The 21,596-nt window shown below is 39.0% G+C and overlaps 2 protein-coding genes across 3 annotated transcripts; one reads left to right on the forward strand and one right to left on the reverse strand.

The window, feature by feature from the left end:
• Positions 1-602: 602 nt before the first annotated feature.
• Positions 603-17,804, forward strand: LOC114879974 (unconventional myosin-Va). Of its 2 annotated transcripts, XM_029195457.2 has the most exons (21): positions 603-1,219; positions 8,291-8,715; positions 8,787-9,087; positions 9,191-9,508; positions 9,608-10,096; positions 10,170-10,376; positions 10,457-10,579; positions 10,640-10,938; positions 11,113-11,731; positions 11,802-11,993; positions 12,053-12,415; positions 12,487-12,786; positions 12,855-12,960; positions 13,425-13,611; positions 14,174-14,372; positions 14,445-14,538; positions 14,865-14,921; positions 15,042-15,209; positions 15,290-15,965; positions 16,141-16,423; positions 16,499-17,804. In XM_029195457.2, the coding sequence occupies exons 1-21, from the start codon at positions 1,193-1,195 to the stop codon at positions 16,616-16,618; spliced, it is 5,553 nt and encodes a 1,850-aa protein (XP_029051290.2). In that variant the 5' UTR covers positions 603-1,192; the 3' UTR covers positions 16,619-17,804. The 2 variants fall into 2 exon arrangements, with proteins under 2 accessions (XP_029051290.2, XP_029051291.2); XM_029195458.2 differs by lacking the exon at positions 14,865-14,921.
• Positions 17,805-17,934: 130 nt separating this feature from the next.
• On the reverse strand, positions 17,935-21,402 carry LOC114879975 (T-complex protein 1 subunit epsilon). The gene is made up of 7 exons (XM_029195459.2): positions 21,129-21,402; positions 20,276-20,700; positions 20,005-20,197; positions 19,413-19,682; positions 18,915-19,100; positions 18,356-18,674; positions 17,935-18,282 (listed from the first exon to the last, which is right to left on the reverse strand). The coding sequence occupies exons 1-7, from the start codon at positions 21,234-21,236 to the stop codon at positions 18,149-18,151; spliced, it is 1,635 nt and encodes a 544-aa protein (XP_029051292.1). The 5' UTR covers positions 21,237-21,402; the 3' UTR covers positions 17,935-18,148.
• Between the last annotated feature and the right edge of the window lie 194 nt (positions 21,403-21,596).

A 21,596-nucleotide genomic window follows, 5' to 3' on the forward strand; every position in this document is an offset into this window, starting at 1 on the left:
AAATTTACGCGATGTATTGATTCGGAATAAGACTACAGCGCCACTGGCGCTAAAATTGAAATCAAAGAATAAAGAAGACAGATTTTTTATCCATTAAATACTTTTATTTGCTTCCTTCACACATTACAAAAATAATTACATAGTCATTTAACATCTCTTATCAATATAAATACAAAAACAAGGTTTTAATGTCTGCTAACATCAACTTCCAATGCTCGCAATTAAAATTATTAATCTCCTACCATGTCCATGCTTTTATACTTTCCGCACAGCAAGTTTTAATTAAAAATGGTTAATTAATTCTGTGCATGATTAAAGATGGAAATTCAAAATTCACTTATAGATTCATCCTCCATCATTTACAAGCTTTTTTCATCAATTTCTTAATTTTAATTTACTACATAAATCATTAAAATGTTTCAAGTTGAACAATCTCCAAAGTGTAACCCATAAATCTCCCAAAAATCGATAAGAAACAGTGAGTTTCTTTGAAAAATCGACGCGGAGACTGTGGCAAGGCCTGGGAATCACCATTTTGTTTCTCCATTCGACTAGAAGATGGCGTGGAACTAGTGGTTCGATTGTCGAAGAGAGAGGTGGCTAGTATAAGCGTACGAGCGGAAAGAGGAGGTGACAGCTGAAGAGTGGTCGAGCGAGAAGCTGAAGAGGGGCGCCGAATCCAAACCCGATAACGAACCAGCTGGTGGCAGTGCCGTCGTACGACGTTTACGTGCACGTACGACCTTCGCGAAAATCCATTTCCAGCTGGTCCATCGTTGATAATTTAAATCATAAAATTCCCCGTGAAAACGATCAGAAAAGTGTCCCGATAGTGGTACCAGAGTCCTTGTGATAAAGTGGTCCCATCGATCGTCGGCGATCCGGAGCTAAATTTAAGTAGTTCTCGTTGAGGAATCAGGCAACAGCAAGTAGTAGAAGAAGAAAAAAATAAAAACAGAAACATGCCGTGACCGCAACACGACTGACACCAGGATGTATTGTATAGTCGTAGGAAAATCACGGTGCTCGTAGCGCGCACGACATTCGATTGGACGACAAATGTCGTAGGTACTCTTATCTGTGGCTCAGGTGTGTGCGTGTGTGAGAGTGAAGTCCTGTGTGCGTGCCTGTGGGTGCTACTCTCCTCGCTCGTACCTGACCTGACCCAGGTGATCACCTGGACCGAACGACGATGACTACGAGGGAGTTATACGTTAAGGTATGGAACTAGTCCAGATTCTATGCTCCGATCTGCTACCGTTCGGATCCAGTTCCTGAAACTGCTCTACTAGTCTAGCAACAGTGTGACGAGAATGTCTGTTGACATTTCTAATTGCTTCGTTTTTCTGAATCGAAGTTACAGTTAGACATCCGGTGAATGTTCTGCTGATACTGGAAGTAATTTTTACAGTAAGAAAATCAACTGTATTTTCATTCATCAGCTTTGAATTCATTTTTTTAACGTTTAAGGTACTTCTGTAATATTGGAGGATCCAGCCTCCCCAACCAAGAGGGGATATTTCAACCCTTAATGTGAGACCTCAGAGGGAAAGATAGATAATTACCAATGTAGAAACCTTTTATATTATTATTCTCATTTTAAATCTTCTTTACATTGAGAGTTAATTAAAAATTAATAGAATCCCTTCTTTTATAAAATATTGAATCATAGGTGGAATTTGACTGCTGGCTGTTTTGATTTTTGAAAGTATGATTCATAGAAAATATTTCTATTCTTACCAAACAAATGTGTCCTGCTACGAAATGATTCACTCGAGAAAAAAATAAACAAAATGTCAAGTCATGCTTGACGTTGGAAAGGGTTAAAGGATGACAATTCTCTTGCGTGTTACAGTCGACAATTCTCTTAAGACCCGAGGGCTTTGTTGTTTCACCATCTAGTTACATAAAGAAATGCGGTTTAGAACGCGTACTTGGATGAAATTGTTCACAACTCGTTCTACAATATTATGCAAAGTTGTTTTATTTTTTCGAATTTGAAACGAAGGTATATGCTGTCGCCGTTAAGCAACAGAGAAGGTCTTCGTGCAAATGCTTAAGAACTCCAACGTGTAAACATTCGTGAAATCTTTCGCAAAATCGTGAAGGTTTTCGGTGACAGGTCTTCTCGTTTTTCTTCAATGTTTCTCATCTTTTTATTTCATAAAAACTGCACAGAGAATGGTTTGTCGCTTCGAAGTAAACAGCTGGTGTAAGTAGATTGGCCGAGATTCTATCGATTTTCAGTTTGTTCATGATATTGTGTTCTTCCTTCAATCTCTACACGTTCGTTGAAGAATTTTGTACCAGGAGAAACATAATATTTCTTGCATTTTTCGAACGCTTGAAGAATGATGGTACAGCGAAGAATCGGGTGATTTGCAAAATTAAGTACAACTTTCTTCTTTATCCTAAACGATCCTGTACAATCTTAATTATTTAGGAAGACAATATATCGTTCTAATTAGTTCGAAAGGCACGCATCATTGATTCCAAGTGAAGGTGTCTTTCTCAAGTTGCCTCTAAGGAACGACTTTCACCAGAGGTGTTTTGCTTCTTCAGCTTTATATGCAAGCGATTTGTAATACTCTTAAGTGTACAATCTGCTTAATATAAAGAATCCATCGTTGATTTTAATTCATATCCCCTTCGAGCGAAAGTGAAAACCTTTATGCGATCATGGAATTAAGGTAACTCGATGGCTGGCGATTAATTATATTCGACAGAACAGCAGTTAACTTTGTTAATTATAGTTAGATAGGTATAGTGACTCATATCTATTTACATTCGTGATGTAATTTCTAGCTTTTGAACTTGAGATGTGAATGCTCAGTTCATTATATTCAGAGTGAACAAAGTTTTATTTTGAACCAGTTTCCCATTCAAAAACTAAATTAATTATTTTAGAAAATAATTAAGTTATAGATAAAGTTACAGATTCTTTTCGAATCAAAAATCAATAATCAATAAGGTTTAATTCTACGTTCAAAATCAGATGGTACGATTACTAGGTAGGTCGATGTACACGATAACGATTATTGTGTGCAAACTGTTCTTGACAGGAGTCTATCACACTTGTTTCATGTTCTTGAACATGGAATACCGATCGTACGCTCTCGATCGCCAGCATTTCAATGCCTCGAACATTCATATTTTTTCATTATTTCGATCCATTTATTATGAGATAATTATAGCAATTTTTAACTTCGTCCCCTATTAATTGTCTATTGAAAGGTCAAAGTCACGGAGAAATTAATACCCTGATGAAAACGTTCGATCACACTCGATTGAACTTCATCAATAGAGAAAGTCTTTCTAGAAAGTAAAATCCTATTGAAAATACCATCGTGCATGTATAGTGTTCGAAATGGTCAAATAATTGAGTCAGCAATTTTCATCCTCCATGGGAATTCCTTTGTATAAAGTGTTTCAAGAATGTAGAGACCCATGTGAGAATATTCAGTCGATGAGAACAGCGTTTAATCCAGCTGAAACCTGCCCCTTTAAGGTCGTACGGTAACTCTCCATCTTGGCTGAGTTATTGCCTTGATCAGGTGAATTGCGAGGGTTGTCCGAGGTCGTACAGCAATTTTTATGAAACACACCTTTAACACCATTCCAATTTAAACATTAACGCACTTATAATTAATAATCAAAATAATAATTATTTCTCTCTTTTATTAAAAAATAATTTTCATAGTCAGTTGAATAATAGACTATTCGATAACACTCAACACTGATCCTATCTTGTAGACACAGTTAAAGTCAGGGACATTCGTCGCATAGAAGGTCTGTATCGATCACGACACACTTTACAAATGGTTCTTCAATTTTACGATTTACCATTACGATTCCTATTTAAAGCATAAAATAAACTCATCGGGTACGAAACTGGCATCGACACAGTTCACAATATCGTTTGACATTTCCTCGTGGAAATTAATTATACAGTGACCATTGCGCAACCCATGGCGATAAATAGATTGCGGATGTTTATCTAAATATAAATCATAATATATTTCTGAATACCTTATTATTCTTAATTCAAAATACATTTTTAAATAAAAATTTCAAAAGGATATTTCAGAAAAAAGTCATTAAAGTTACAATGGAATTGTAATTTATAGTGTAACAGGTTTGAAACTCGAACCAAAGTTCTGATCGCACCTTTACATTTAAAGGTAAGGTAACTCCGTTCGAAACTGTTGCTCGCACGATCGGTTCGAGGAACGTGATCGCTAGACTTCGCTCGCTAGCAAACGGTTCCCTTTCTCTTCATGACAGAGAAGCAAAACGTCTTTCGAATAGGTAGTTCTCCTTGCTTCTTCGTGTCCCGTCACGAGAAGACGCTTGTTCCATCGTGGATGCTTGTTCCTTGTTCCGTGAGATTTTATCTTAAAGGTCAGGCGGACTTTCCCTTGAACAAATTGCTTAGGAAAATTTCACTTTCTTCCATTGCAAACTCGTGAAACATTGATCGAATCTAAATTATACTCAATTTTTAAAAAATTCCATAATTAATCATTTTGTAAAAATTATAATGCGTATCATTGTAAATGTGCAACGTACGATGACACGATGATACAGCAGTTTAACGCACAACAAAACAGTCTGATTAAATACAATGGTTATCGTCCTTTTGTGCAGCCTCCGTGAAAAACAAGAATTCCTCCTAGCAATCTCCCACGAACGCGTCCCGTTTCGCGATCCTGCCTGAACAGGGACACAAACAGAAGCGTAAACTCGCGTTCTCACGGTTGTAAACCGCGCTGGATGAAAAGCAAGCTCGTTGATTTTTATACGATGACCATGATTCGTACTTTACACGATACGCTATCGTTGTACAGGCTTCGCAATTGCTGTTGATAGCATCGCAAATAGAACGGATATCGTACGACCAGTGTAGAACGAATGACAGAAAAAGTTTCGAGTACACGTTGGAGAAGGTGCTGGTGCACCGAAAGGGTTCATCGAAAGGGAAACTGTCGGGTGGCACAGGGCGCGAGCGACACGTAGCATCCGGTATCAACGATGACAATTTTCAAAGTACACGGTAAAAAAAGAGCGTAGGTGGGCGAGAAACTTGACCCGGTTATTCTCAATAACGGAGAACTCGCCACCTTTCTCGGGAGCAACGATGCCGGGTTGCAACGATCGATCTTGCAGCGAATACCATGTCGAGCGATCTCGAAATTACAGAATAACGTTTCGAATGCATTTGAAATTCACTGCTTGGCACGGTTGCGTGCAACTTAGGCTTCCTTTGAATGAGTTCCAGGGTGGCCTCTCCCTAGGCTCCCCCAACACTGGAAGTATATTTCCAGAGGCAGACGAGTTATTAGGAGTGCCGGAAAATTTCCGATGGGTCATTAAGGATTTGGAGACTAATTAATTAAAATTATGATCCATATTCTGCAAGAAGGCCCTCTAATCCCTCAGTAAAAATTTAAGTCCCAATCCACCCCTATATATTTCCATTAATATTCTCTTCTGTGATTTACAAAACTTATGAAAATTATTAAAATTACAAATTCTTGCTTCGTTTCGGAAGTTTGAAATTGCAACGAGGAAGCAGATAAGGCAAACAATGCGAAAGCAAATATTAATGAATGTTCCGTCGTAAATAACGATTATAAATGTTATGCAAAACTCGTCGACCAACTGTACGATAAATCGTGTTCCATTTTTAAGACGGAATACGTATGATCGTGTTTCAAGTACACCTGAACCACCACCATCTAATTGCATCAATTGTCCTACTTGGTTACGTTACAATCTTCGTTTCTTAAAGAAACATTTCCATCGTGTTTCGACATTGATAAAACGTGTCGAAATACGAATTTTGAATTCGAAATGTGAAATCGTATCGTACAACGTGGACGTCGTATCAGTTTGTGGGAGGAACGTGTGACAGAATGATTCATTCTTGAGTGGCTTTGTGGCTGTTGATAAGATTATAAGCTCTGCCCTCCTCTTTCTACTTGTAACTTGAATATTGTAAATAATTTTACCTCTTCTCGCCAAACAAAGCATCTAATCTTTAATTTTCCAAATGTTTTTGTGCTTAATTGAAAAGTAGAAGGTAGAACGTTTTCATTGGAAAATCGGAAATCATTATTCGATGTAAACGTCGATCGAATGTCTGGAAGTTTCATTATAGGCATTGCAGATACTCTATTAAATGTGACTTATCGTTTGAGTAATGGACGATATTAAAGTTTTAACTGCATGTAGCTTGGAAAAAGTTCGCGTAGCTTGGAACATAGAAACTAGTCGTGGGTGAAACGGCGACAGAAGCCGTAGATCGGTTAGCGAAGCTCAGACGCAACATATGAACGGACTGCGTTCGCACAGTCGCCGAAGCTTCCCTTATGTTTGCCGTCTACGACATCCAAATACGTGCCTCGAGAATATCATTAAAATTTCTTATTCTTTCGATCGAATCCTTCGGCAGCTTATTTTAATCCAGGGATTAAATTAAAACTGAAACGCGACGAAAATTAGAGACTCAAGATTTGCATAGCTAATTAGTAATTATGCAATATACCAGTGGCATGAGAGAAGCCGGAGAGCCTTCTAATTAATTCACGATGAGAAAAAGGGAAGGAAAGTTAGATATTCATTCTCATCTTAGAATTTACCGATTGTCACGGGTAACCATGCGTGGTTCACTCTCGTTCTGGCCAGCTTTTGAATTAACGAGCCCCGTGGGAACCCGGTAGAATTCAGCCTTTTTCTGTGCCTATTCCTTGAGTAAGATTCTGAAGAGTAATCGTTATTGGGTACGTAACATAGAAAGCATGGGAAATAATTTCTTTAATAGACGATCGAAAGTAATCGTCGAACGAAAAATTTCAGAATTATTTAAATAATATAAACTTCGACGATTCGTTCATTCTTTATTGTATTTTTTTCTCAGTGAAAGGATTAACTTGTTAAGTAATCGAATCGAATTCGATCAATCTTCGAAATGATTCATTGACTAACATTTGTCATCCTCTATCACGATGATGTTTCATAACATTTCTTTTTCACATGTCCCATTGACTTTTCAATCTAACCAGCGAAAGTCGTTGCACGTTATGAAATTCTGGAATTCACAGAGATGCGTTCGCCGGTGATTTCACAATTGTGCAATTTAGGATTGCTAAGTCAGCAAACGGGTCACCTCGAAAGGCAAAAATAAAATAAGGACGCGGTGAACGCAACGTAGGCATTAGCGATCATTACTGGAATTACAGTGAATTTTTCATGGTTGAACGTACCTCTCTAAACGCCATACAGTCTTCAAAGAAAATAGAAACAAGAAAATAATTTCCCTTAGGAAATATACAGTGAACATAAATTTTTACTGACAATGCTACGAGTGTTTAATTATTTTTTCTTTCTTAATGTCATCCAACCAATGTCTTGTATAATAATTGGTACACAAGATTGGATCGTGAGAGTTCACGGTTATTTTTCACTTCTCCCCGAGCGTGGTTGACCCACATACGAATGTATCACCGTGTTGTTTGAAGACAACATATCAAACGTTTCACTCTTTTCGATTGTCTTTTACAACCAGTTTCTCTGACGTAAGAGTGACAGCTTAGGAAAGAACAGGTACGAAGGTGGAGTGAATTTTACCGTTGCTCGATATTCCTTCGAATCACGTAATTCTGCTCCTTTTTCTGTCTTTCTTTTTTCCCTGGAACAGTCCAGTGTGTGCTCGGTAACAGTAAATTTCGGCGTTTCGTGTCTCATTCGTAATAGCACGAGGTACGTTCGGACATAATTTCGTCGATACCGTTACAAGGCTCAAAGAAGCGTCAATTTGAATCAGCGACGCTTCCATTCCGGTGAGATCATCGATCTTTAGCTAAGGATATTCGAAACGATAAGCATGAAAATTAAATCCATTCGTCGGGATTGAAAGGCAATAACAATCTTAACGCGATAGCGAATCCTCTGATTTGGCGCGGCCGTCGTCGAAATCGATCTGGCGACCTCGTTTCCCTGCGTAGCGCTCGCAAAAATGGAAAAGCAGGTCATCTTTTGAAAAGAAGGAAAATTCAACGCTAAGTAATTAACTCGTGCAAGCTCGTTCACACTGTTGAAAATGTTGCCATACAGAAAGTAGAGCTTTAGGCGATGCCATCAAACATTGCACTCATGAAACTTAAACTACCGTGCTGAAGCATTTCTTTTCTCTCCCTGTGCCACGAATATCGTCGAGATGGTAAATCTTTAATAAATCATTCGACGATAAAACAAAGCCTCGATACTGAAATAAAACGTATGACGATAGGGTGGCAGGGTATGGGTACCACATCCAGAAAAAGTGTGGGAAGGTGCGCTGCTCCTGGAGGATTACAAGTTAAAGCAGCCCACCTTGAAGGTCCACACGGACGATTCGAATCAGACGAAAGTCTTGGAAATAAAATCGGACACCGATCTACCGCCACTGAGGAACCCGGACATACTTATTGGCGAAAATAATTTGACATCGTTATCGTTTCTCCACGAGCCGGGGGTTCTCTACAATCTCCAAATCCGCTTCCAACGACACTGCATCTATACGTATTGCGGCATCGTGTTGGTCGCCTTTAATCCTTACAACGAGCTACCCATTTACGGGAATGACACGATATGGGCGTACAGGGGTCAAGCGATGGGCGATTTGGAGCCCCATATATTCGCCGTCGCCGAAGAGGCTTACACGAAATTGGAAAGGTTCACGTTTTATTCATAATCGTTTCCTCGAAACTTGCTTCGAGATTGATCAACTTTTCATTAAAACGCAGAGAGGGTCACGATCAATCCATCATCGTCTCTGGGGAATCGGGTGCCGGGAAAACAGTTTCCGCAAAATACACGATGCGATATTTCGCTACCGTCGGCGGTTCGACGACCGAGACACAGGTGGAAAAGAAGGTGCTCGCTTCCCTGCCAATCATGGAGGCGATCGGTAACGCGAAGACAACGAGAAATGACAATTCCTCGAGGTTTGGTAAATTCATCGAGATCCAATTCAATAAACATTATCACATAACCGGTGCCAGTATGAGGACTTATCTTCTGGAGAAATCGAGGGTCGTCTTTCAGGTATAATTGATTATCTTATTAGTAATTATTTCAGATGGATAATCAGTGACAGGAGAGTGACAGTTAATTCCCATTATCCGTTAATGGTTCCCAAATTTCCTAGGCATACGAGGAAAGGAATTACCATATATTCTACCAGATGTGCGCTGCCGCGGCGCGGCTTCCGCATTTGCACCTAAATCATCAGAATCAGTTTCACTATCTGAATCAAGGAAACAACCCGATGATAGACGGCGTAGACGACTTGGCGTGTTTCGACGAAACAGTAACTGCTTTTACCATGCTAGGATTCTCGTCCAAACAGCAGGACGATATGCTTCGCATTTTAGCGGCCATAATGCACTTGGGAAATGTTAGGATAGGGAATTCTGATGCTCTGAATTCGAGCCACGAGAACGACACCGAGGCCAGCTACATTCATGTAAATATACGCGTTGATAAACCGTGAACGTTTATGCATTTGCATACGAAATTTGCTGAAATTGTAATTTCAATATTTCCTTCGTGATTTAACTTTTAGGCGTCGGATAAACATTTATTGACGATTTGCGAGCTATTAGGCACCGACGTGAACGCGATGCGGAAGTGGCTGTGCCACCGAAAAATCGTGTCGATGAAGGAGGTGTTTCTGAAACCGATGAACGTTGAACAAGCGATCGGCGCGAGAGACGCTTTAGCGAAACACATTTACGCGGAATTATTCAACTGGATCGTAACCGGCATCAATAATTCCCTCCAATCACAGAACAAACCCCAATGCTTCATCGGTGTTCTCGACATCTACGGTTTCGAGACATTCGAAGTGAACTCGTTCGAACAATTCTGCATAAACTACGCTAACGAAAAGCTTCAGCAACAGTTCAATCAGCACGTGTTCAAATTGGAACAGGAAGAATATTTCAGAGAGGAAATCGAATGGACTTTCATCGATTTCTACGACAATCAACCCTGTATCGATCTTATCGAAACGAAGCTGGGTATCCTGGATCTGTTGGACGAAGAATGTAGGGTCGGTAAATTTATTTATACTATTATATTTCATTTATTTAGATATAATTATTGAACAATCGTTTGACGAACAGATGCCGAAAGGTTCGGATAGTTCTTGGGCCGAGAAACTTTACGCGAAATGTGGCAAATCGAAGCACTTTGAGAAACCACGATTCGGAACATCCGCCTTCCTGATTCATCATTTTGCTGATTTAGTGCGTTACGAGACGATTGGATTTTTAGAGAAAAATAGGGATACTGTTATCGAGGAACAGGTCGACGTGCTGCGCAACGGGGATGTACGCAGAGAAAAATGAATATTAATTATTTTAACTATTTCCCTTAGATTACCAGATTCTATATATTTCATTATTTTTAGAATAAATTACTGAAGAAGCTGTTCAGCGACGAGGATCCAAAACTGATGGTACCACCGAATGTCAGGGTGAAAATATCCGCCCAGAAACCGGCACCCAGTACTCCTAAACAAAATAAGAAAACGGTAATATTTTAATAAGAAGACGATTCGTATAGATTTTTATCTGTAAAATAAAATCTGTAGGTAGGATCTCAATTCCGAGATTCCTTGAACATGTTGATGTCGACATTGAACGCAACCACCCCCCATTACGTGCGTTGCATTAAACCAAACGACACCAAGGAAGCTTTCGAGTATAATCCAGTTCGTGCTGTTCAACAATTGCGAGCTTGCGGTGTGCTCGAGACGATCAGGATATCCGCAGCAGGCTTCCCGAGTCAGAGGACCTACGGCGAGTTCTTCCTCAGGTACAGGAGCCTGTGCAAGTTCAAGGACATCCGACGCGATGATCTCAGGGAAACCTGTCGACGAATATTGGAAAGGTCAGTTATCGTTAATTAATCCATTCTTCGGTATTTATTATATAATACCTCGTTGAAGTTTTCTAATAAGCTAAAGAAGAAATATAGTATTTCTATTTCTCTAAGACATTTAGAATGGCAATTTTTGGATGTGCCATGTTTCCTCTTTTTCCATTAATAAAATATAATCAATAGGTACATTAAGGACGAGGACAAGTTTAAATTCGGCAAGACGAAGGTTCTCTTCCGCGCCGGTCAAGTGGCCTACCTGGAGAAGCTGCGAGCTGAACGACAACGAGACGCTTGTATTATGATACAGAAAACGGTGCGAGGCCTAATTTGTCGAAGCAGATACAAGAAGATCCGACGCGCCGTTTTGGGTCTTCAAAGATTCGGAAGAGGCTACATCGCCAGGCAAAAGGCTCAGGCAGTGAGGGAAGAAAGAGCCGCGATTAAAATTCAAGCACGAGTCAAGGGTTGGTTGAAGAGGCGACGGTTCCTTCGAATAAAACGCACAATTCTCGGTATTCAGACTTACGGCAGAGGAAAGATGGCGAGGCAAAGGTATCAATTGATGAAGGACAACGCCGCTGCGACTGTGATTCAAAGATTCGCGAGAGGATACCTCGTTCGAATGGCGTGCAAGAAGAAATTGCAGAACATCGTCATTGTTCAGGCTTGCGTGAGAAGGTATCTCGCGAAGAAGGTGTTTAAGAGATTGAAGGCTGAAGCTAGAAGCGTGGAACACGTGAAGTCGTTGAACAAAGGGTTGGAAAAGAAGATAATCACGTTACAGCAGAAGATCACTGAACTCGTATGTTTAATTACTTTTAACGTTTATCAACAGGTTTGAACAGTAAAGATTTTCACTTATTCTTCTCCAGATCAAAGAGAATCAGATATTAAAGAACGCTCAGCACGACGTGGTAGACTTGAAACACAAGCTGGAAGGACTAAAGACCGTGGAATCTGAGAATAGAAAATTGAACGCTATATTAATAGAAAAAGAAAAAGAATTAGAAAAGATTCAGGATATAGTTAAGAACGAAAGGGACGAGAAGATGGATATTTTGCAGGTACTCAAAATTAAGAAGCATAGAATTATTTCCTTTCTGATGAATTGAATTTTTCTCAGGACAAAGAGAGAACCGCTCTGGAGAAGGAACAAGAGAATCAGAAGCTTCAGGGTGAGATCGAGAAATTGCGGAAAGAACTTTCGGTCGCTAACGAGAAGCTGAAGAACAATCAACGCGGCGCTGAAGAGAATTTGAAGCACCGATTGGAACAAGAAAAGGATCTCCTCCTGCTGGATCAGGATCAGGATCGCGGCGCTTATCAGAAGTTGCTGAAAGAGTATCACGAGTTGGAGCAACATGCGGAGATGTTGGAGCAGAAGCTCGCGATGCATGCACCGGCTCATTCTCGTTCCCTAAGCAATGCTTCCAGCAGCAGTGGACAAATTGTGTCCACGGAACTTCCTCAGGACGATCAGAATATCGTAGGCTATTTTCTCATATTTCTATCCCTTGCACTGTAAATGTATTCATAATTTTATTTTTAATTTCAAAGGATTTGGGTTACGGATCGGTAAGATCGACAGCATCCTCTTCGACTCCTTACTCGAGAGTGGAAACCATCGATTGGAATCAACAAAGATCAGACAGTCCGCCAGATGGTGAGGTGCAACCGAATAAATCACCTTCAGAAACAAATGGACCAGCACATGCACCGGTCGACATCGGTCTGGTGTTGAAACTTCAACAGAAACTGAAGGATGTTGAAAAGGAGAAGGGTAGATTGATCAGGATGGTGGAAGATTTAGAACGGGACAGTCCCGAAGAGAATTCGAGGACACAGGACACGTTCAGGGTAATTTAGAAAATTAAATTATTTGTTCAGAATTTTGACGAGTAACACCGATGTCTTTTTTTTGACAGCTACAAGAACTAGAAATGGAGAATGCTCAGTTGAAGAAGGATCTAGGCTCGTTGAGGAAAAGCGTCACCTCTACAGGTCTATCCGGTGCACAACAGAATCTCATGGGTAATTCATTAATTTACAGCGCTAAGAAAATCCTTCATTACTTACTCTATCGACTACTATAATCTATTTTTTTCTTTTTTTGCTTCCTCTCACGCTGATATCTGTTTATTTCGCTTGTTTTACTTTATTTTTATTTTGTTGTACTTCCATTAACCAAGGTGTGGTTATTAATACGTGCACAAATACACTGTGTATCCATTGATTTTTATTTCATCCCTATCCTTTATCTATTTGATTTATGCACATTCTCGATGTGTATATGCAAACGCTTTATAAAATGTTTCGTGTCGCACTACCTTTTTTTTATGTGATCCTTTATAACATTGTAAGCAATAAAAAAATTTTCAGTTGAAAATTGGTCATTTTTCTTTCGCTTCTCTCTTTCTATCTCGCACATAATTATCCTTAGGAAAACTGATATATGGACGACGGTGAAAAAGCGCGATAAATGATTTCCATTTCAGGACAATTCGACGCTCTTCAAGAAGAACTCGAGAGACGAAGAGAAGAATGCATACAGTTGCACAGCGTGTTGGCGGATAACACGAGAAGAATGAAGAGTTTAGGCTCGAATTATGGCCGAGACGTGGACATCATTAACGAAGATGGAGAGCTGGTGTTAGCCTTCGAGACGCAGAAGAAGATAAACAGGTAAATCGAATAGTGTCGTCGGTTGATGGAGGAAGATTCGGCATAGTGTCTAATCGTGTTTTGTCGTTTGTGCATGCTCGTCGATTTTCAGTAGACTTAAGACAAGGCAAATGTCCACCAGAGAGTGAGTTAAGATAATTTTGACGCGAATACCTCCGACTAGATTCATCTAGCGATCTTTCATGAATCTATTCAATCGAGAACATCATTTTACTGAGATTTGCTGACACAGTTGCAGCTGCATAAAACATATTTCATTTACTAATTATCATTTAGCGCTAGGCTCGAGAGAGTGACATCTCCTTGTCATATTTAACACGTTGGATGCCATTGTGATAATAGCCATTTTTATTTTTCATTATGAACGTGTTGTATTATTAATACATACGATAACAATGCTATCCAAAATTTGTCGTCTCTATTAATTACTTGATTAGATTAGATTTGAGCTAATAGCTGGTGGTAAGTGGTGTCCTCCACAGCAATCAACGTGTTAAATTAATAATTTTAATTGAAGAATTAAACGATGAATTAAAATGATCTTTTGTGTTCATTCTTGAAGACAATTGGAGGATGAGATTCAAATGAAGGAGAAGAGTTGGCGAAGCCAAAGGGACGAATACCGAGCAGAAGTCGACAGGCTGCAAGAAGAAATCGAAAAACAACAGAAATTATTATCCCTAAATTTGAGTAAATCCCCGCAGACTCAAACCGAGGCTTACATGCAGCACGAAATTGCGAGGCTAACTTCGGAAAACTTGGTAAAACTCTGATCATCTGTTATAGTAAATGTCGCATATTATGCTTAATAAATATATTGATTTGAAAAATAGGAGCTACAAGAAAAATACGACAAAATAGCGGAAGAATGCAGGAAATTCAAGAAACAATGCAAGATACTTGCGAAACGTCTGAAAGATGCAGGCTGTGAGTATAATTGAACATTTTAGATAGATATCAAAAGAAAAGAAATTTTCTTATCTGCAACAAATCACTTCAAGTGACTCATGCATTTCTTCAGGTAATTTTTAATTCTAAGAAAGGTAATGATATCATGTACTGTTTCTGAATTTACAAAAAAATCTACTTTAATTTTTATCAAATTTTGGCGTCATATTTGACGTACTTTTTTATCAATCAATAGATCTTAATTTCATAGAAATATGTGAGTCACTGTGCGATCATGTGTAGTACCATGAAATGATTTCTGAAAATGACCATTAAAATATTATAATATTTAAATGCTGACAAAGATGAGGGAGACGATTCTAAGGAACAGAAGGATCGCCCTTATACGTCGGGGGGCGCCGGTGAGTGTATGGTCTAGTGATCATTTTCCTCGCCCTTTTACGCAGACCATACTCACCCCTGTTTATAAATAATTCATAATAAAATTCAACATCTATCTAATAATTTAATGTGTTTCACAGTACCATATAATGCAGAGTCTACGACCGACTCCGCAATGTCTTCCACTGGTCATTCCGCCGAAAACGGAAGTAATGTACCGGTTATTCGAAAGAAGGAGAGGGACTTCGAGGGGATGTTCGAGTTTAGGAAAGAAGATATCAACGTGATAATACGCCACCTAGTTATCGGTAAATTTACAAAGTTAAATTATCTCGAGTTGAAATGAATGGGTTAATCTGAAATCTAAATATTTTCAATAATTTCGTAGACTTGAAACCTAGGGTTGCGGTAACATTACTACCCGGTCTACCAGCGTACATTCTCTTCATGTGCATCAGACACACGGACTGCATAAACGACGACGAGAAAGTTCGTTTGTTATTAACGGGTTATCTGAACGCTGTAAAACGAGTGGTGAAGAAACGCGAGGATTTCGATTCCAGCGTTCTCTGGCTCAGTAACACTTTAAGATTGTTGCACAATATGAAACAGTATTCCGGAGACAAACCATTCCAAAACGAGAACACTCCAAGACAGAACGAGCAGTGTCTAAGGAATTTCGATTTGAGCGAATATAGAGTCGTGTTGAGTAACGTGGCGCTTTGGATCTTCAACAATATCATGACGAATCTTAGAGAGCGGATCCAGGCATTGACGGTCCCTGCTCTTCTGGAACACGAAGCGATCACAGGTTTAAATTCTAATAAACCTGGCCGAGCAAGATCCTCTTCCATGGGAGAAGAACCAGAATCCACCCAACAGAAACTTAACAAACTATTGGATGAACTCACTTCCGTCTACAAAACGCTTCAGTATCATGGCGTAGATGCTGAAATCGTGGTACAATTGTTCAAACAACTCTTCTACTTCATGTGCGCCAGCGCTCTGAATAATTTGCTCCTGAGGAACGAGCTGTGCCATTGGACTAAGGGTATGCAAATAAGGTTCGTGGAATTTTTTTATTTTTCATTATAATTTAGCTCTTCTACTTTATTAATATAATCTAGAATCTCTGCTACTAGCCTTCTTCCGCTCTCACTTCTTCCTTAGATCGAGTCTACTTTGCACCTAATTATACTTACGTGAACTATGCCTTCATGATTACGTTTTTTTTTTCAGGTACAATCTGAGCCACTTGGAACAATGGGGAAGAGATCGACGATTAGAGCCAGCATCAGCAGCCCTTCAACCGATCATACAAGCAGCACAGTTGTTGCAAGCTCGTAAAACAGACGACGACGTAGAGGCCGTGTGCGAAATGTGTAATAAATTATCCGCTAATCAAATAGTTAAAATTCTAAATTTGTACACACCCGCGGATGATTTCGAAACACGCGTGCCGGTTTCATTTATCAAGAAGGTACAAGAGAAATTAAACGAACGCGGTGAAAACAACGAACAAGTAAGTTTGAAAAATTTGTGAATATATCTTTTAGGAGAAAATATTATTCATTGTTTGTTATTTTTTCTTTTTCAGCTGTTAATGGATCTGATGTATTCATATCCAGTAAGATTCCCGTTCAACCCATCAGACATTCGGCTAGAAGATATTGAGATACCGGAAGTACTTCACCTGCCCATGCTCAAAAAAGTGTAATCATAGCAAATGAGAAACTTAGAGACCCCGCTGCGCATGTAACTTTTAGTTGAGTAACGAGTAATCAAATTCGTATAGCCTATTTATTAAGAAATAACAACAGAAATACGGGAGAAAAAGAAATTTAGCTATGCTGAACAACTTTGGCTAAAACAAATTAGATAACGCATCGAGCGGGTCATCGAAATCATCGTTTTATATATATTTTTTTTTACTCGAGTAATTTGTATTCAACAAAGTATCATTCCTACCGTTGTCTGCGTAAACGTGTCGATTTAAAGGATTCCTTTTACGAACGACGAATACAGATTTCATTTTCGTTCTTAATGATTACACGTGAAAGACTTAAGGATCGCGTCGAATATAAGGCTCTGCTGGAGCTTGCTGAATTGAATAAAAGAAAATAAACGAGAATAGTGAGATACGAGGCTGCGATGCAATTGCGAAACGAAGTGCCGAATTCTGTATTGTGAAATACAGAAAAGTTGTTACCGATGATTTAAAGAGGTTTAAGAAATGCGTTGTTTCTCGATTAGTCTATTGAAAGTTGTTGAGGCCAATTTATTGCAACTCCAAGCAAGAACTGTATGTAATTATCGGATGTCTGTTGGAGATGTACTTAATATGTACAAAAGATGATGAAGGAATGGCGAGAGATTAATAACGTTACGTTGGGTATAGATTGTATATTTTGTGATACGAGAAAGAATAACCATAGGTCTGGCGAGGATGGACACAGAAGGCAGAAAATACAAGAGCAAAGAGAAGGAGAGAGAAAGACAGAGGTATATATTGTTATTATAATTTATATGTATGTACAGCATCGAGCATAGCAGGATTCCAGAAGGAAAACGGTGGATGATCCTGGATGGCCATTGCCGTAGATCTTTTCTTCCCCAGATTCCTGTCTCTTCCCTTAGCCGTTTAATATTAATATCGTCAAAATTAGAATTTTCAGAGTTCTATATTGCCATTTTTCCTCGGGAAACCTACTTTGCTCTATAATGTACAAGCGATTGTATTTTGTGCCATTTTATTAGTAGAATTTAACCAAATTCTGTTTCCTACGTTGGTCTGCATTTACGTTTACGCTTTGCCCGTAATCTTTCGAAAACGAAATTCCTCGGAAACCCGGAGTGTACAGAAAAGAAAAAAAAATCCGTTTACATAATTAATACCTTGACTCGATGTGACAAAAATTTATTTGTTCCTACAATGAAAAATAAACGAATGATCGTTGATGAAAAAAACCGATACCATTCATGCTTGTTAATTAATTAATGTACCCAGGTTAAAGAAAAAATGAAGAACATTAGTAAAAGTAAAACATTTTATTTGCATTGTATCACAATATTATCGTATAAATTATCATTGTGTTATACCGATGAAAGAATATTAACTAAAATTAACGCAGTTATTAGAAATGTGAATGAAGCTCGAGGAAGCAAAAGAGGTGAGGTGTAATTAAATATTATAATTGATTCTCTTCGTACAATAATTCAATGTAGAAGGAAGAAATACGGAAAATCTTTAGGCTGCATCACCAGCATCGCTTGGTGAACGTATATCATCGATCTTAAGTATCATCTTTACCAATTGTGTGGCTAATACGATCTGTTGCGTTTTACTGGTCAATGTTTCGACAACGTTTTGCAATTTCATATCTGTAATGATAAACAATTATTTATTTGCTATCCGTGGTAAGGAGGAAGGATTTTAAGGAATACCGATACCTACCGACAGTGCCACGATTCATACAATCGATACCAAAACTGGGATTCTTCTCGAGTATTTGGCGGGCTTTTATTTCGGTTAAGGTATCTACCGGTGAAAGACCGGAATTTTCAGCGAGCGCCATTGGAATCGCTTCCAAAGCTTCGGCAAACGCACGGAACGCGTATTGCTCCAAAGTGCTGATCTTGTTTGCCTGAGCTGTGCACGCAATAGCGCAAGATATTTCGGCAGCACCGCCACCGTATAAAATTAGTTGGCTCTTAATGACATTACGAACTGTACACAGGGCGTCGTGAATGGCTCGTTTGGCTTCTTCGATAATCTTAGAAGAGAAATTACAATAAATTTTTAAATCCGTACATATTCCATACGGATCGATCGAACAGAATTTATGGAGTATTGTAGCATCAGATAAACGAAGCTCAATCAAATTCATTTTAGATTGAGCATTCAATTAATTATCATGACGCGTTGTTTTTGCAAGGTGTCTGGTCAGTTAGGTATATTGGAATACCGCTGAAATTCTCCTTGCTACTTTTCGCTTTAACTAAATACCACTTACCATTTTATTACCACCGCGAATGAAAATGGTGACCGCTCGGGAGTTCTTGCATTCTTCGATAACGAGCATTCGGTCCTTAGTCGTGCCGAAAGTTAGTTCCCTGACGATGCCTGCATGGCCAAGTTTCTCTGGTGTCAACTCCTCGAAACGCGGAACGATACGACCACCGGTAGCAATGGCGATTAGCTATAAAAATATTCAGTATTGCCTCACATCTTTGTTCCTTCTTTTTTGTTGAACCAACAAATGGAAGGAAGAAAAATTAAGCCCTCAGATCTCATAATCTTACGATCATTAGAGCCACTGCGAACGATAAGATTACTAACTACCGCGTTTACAGAATTTCCGTTTATTCTCGTAATAGAACACTAATACGGGAATAAGAAAAATTTCTGAAAATAACATTAGCCAGCTATCTTGAACTTTCACCCTCTTCTATTGCGCTTCGTCATCATCGGGCAAAATAAATGTGCATCGATAGAGGGAGGTAGAACTTACTTCGATTTCTGGACCACCAACCCATCTGACTGCTGGTAAATTATTTTGGAGAAGAAGGTGGTTCGCCTCGTCATCGAATCCCCATTGACAAATAGCAAGGGTTGTTCCGGCATCTTTAACCCTCTTCACCATTTCCGTGAACTTTTCTTGTTCGTAATCGCGCAGCGCTCTGTAGTCTTCGACGGAGGTAACATCCAACTTGTGTTTCGTTTTCGGCTTGGGCGGTTCAAACGGACAGGTCAGAATTGCCAATTTAACATTCTCCAACCTCTGTAATAAAACGCACAATTCTTTTTCGTGTTACGATTTTTAAAAATTCACTAATAATAAATATAGTTATTGCGCCTTCAGCTCTCATAATCTTTTGATCATTGAAGCCACTGCAAAGATCAGATCATTGCATAGTTACTCTCGCGTGAACCTTCACTTTTCCGAAGGTTAATAGGAAATTAACCGAGGGAACAGTTTAGGGTACGTCGAAAGTAAACTAAACAACTTTTCTGAATCTTCACCCTTCTCTGTTTCTTTTCGTCATCATTAGGCGAATCGAGATATTATTGCAATAATTTCTTGTTCTTAAAATTGCCTTTACCTTTGGCATTTGAGGATGGCTGAAGTCTTTGTCAATTACAACACCCCGGACTAAGACAGTATCTTCTAATCTACCACCAACTTTTCCTTCTACCTTTATCAACTCAAAGTTCACGTCGCGCGAAACAGGATCTAAAACCGCAAATACCGCATTTACAGCTATTTCTGCCATTTGCCTGTGGCACTTGTTGATGCTAGAAAAAACAAATGAAGAAAGTATTGCTAACATGTGCTAACAATTAACACAACCAGACATAAAACATGATTATTACATTTTTGAACCAAGACTAGTCATAGCAATTTCAATATATGGCTCTAAATTTTCTGTGCTGCCCTCAAACTCATCTACAATTTCCTTCAGATGATCTACTGCACACTTTGCTGCCATTTCAAAACCATCTGCTATTCTAATCGGGTGAATTCCTTTATCTAGCAATTGTTCAGCTTGTTCCAAAAGGGCACCAGCTAACACAACAACTCCAGTAGTACCATCCCCAATCTCATCATCCTGAGACTGTGATAACTGAACCATTAATTTAGCAATCTCATGGTCCACGTCCATGTTCTTCAGAATTGTTGCTCCATCATTTGTTACAGTGATGTCTCCATCAGAGCTCACCATCAATTTATCAAGACCTTTAGGTCCTAAGGAGGTTTTGAGAATGTTGGCCACATTACGGGCTGCCAAAATATGTGACTACAATTAAAAAATGATTAATTTATTATACAGATTACATATAAAATGACCAAGTGGGGCTGTTTTATAGGATTCATTCATTTCCTTATATGGGCAAAAGCATTGCCTTTAATACCTCTCATAAATTACAATTTTCTTAAGCAATAATCGAAATATATCTTTGAAATACAATTTAAGGTAACAACGAATATAATATCAGTCAAAATTAAATCGATTTAGGTTGATAGAATTTTAGTTTTTTAACGAATTGCCAAGCCCAAATCGTCGCCATTGCTCTTTTCTTCACGTGGTCGCCCCAAGAAATCATTGATGAAATCTTTGAATTGTTAGACTCAACAGAATCATAGATAAAGTGCTTAGAATAAAATTATTACTGCTTTTTCCAATCTGAAAGAACAGAAGAGATTATATGGAGATGCAAATTTCACCTTAATTGCATTAATGCCGGTTAGACGTTTTTGTTTCTCTTGGTCACGAAGAATAATGAAAGGACGTCCATATTCGTCAAAGGCCACAGTACCAGGTATCGCGGTCATTTTTTTAATTAAATGAACGCAGATACTTTCTGTATACTAGTGTTTCGACTAAAGCAACGTTTATTCTCACAATTTTACGTTCACTCGACGATAGAATTACACGACCATTTTGTTGCCTTCAACGGATGTCGTGAATGGTCGTGAATACGTACTGCCATCTATTCTAGAATATTCTTCAGCAAGGCAGTAACTACGAATCGACCATGACTAAACATGTCTTTGATCTTAAGGAGTCATAATTTGTTGGGGTTCCCAGACACCCCAACCACGTAGTACAGTCGATAACTCTCTCTGTGCATCGACAAAATATCATCTTGGGGTGCCAGAGACCCCGATGACCGCTCTGCGCACCGACTTAAT

The sequence above is a fragment of the Osmia bicornis genome, chromosome 14 (assembly GCF_907164935.1).
Source record: "Osmia bicornis bicornis chromosome 14, iOsmBic2.1, whole genome shotgun sequence".
Classification (NCBI taxonomy): Eukaryota; Metazoa; Arthropoda; class Insecta; order Hymenoptera; family Megachilidae; genus Osmia; species Osmia bicornis.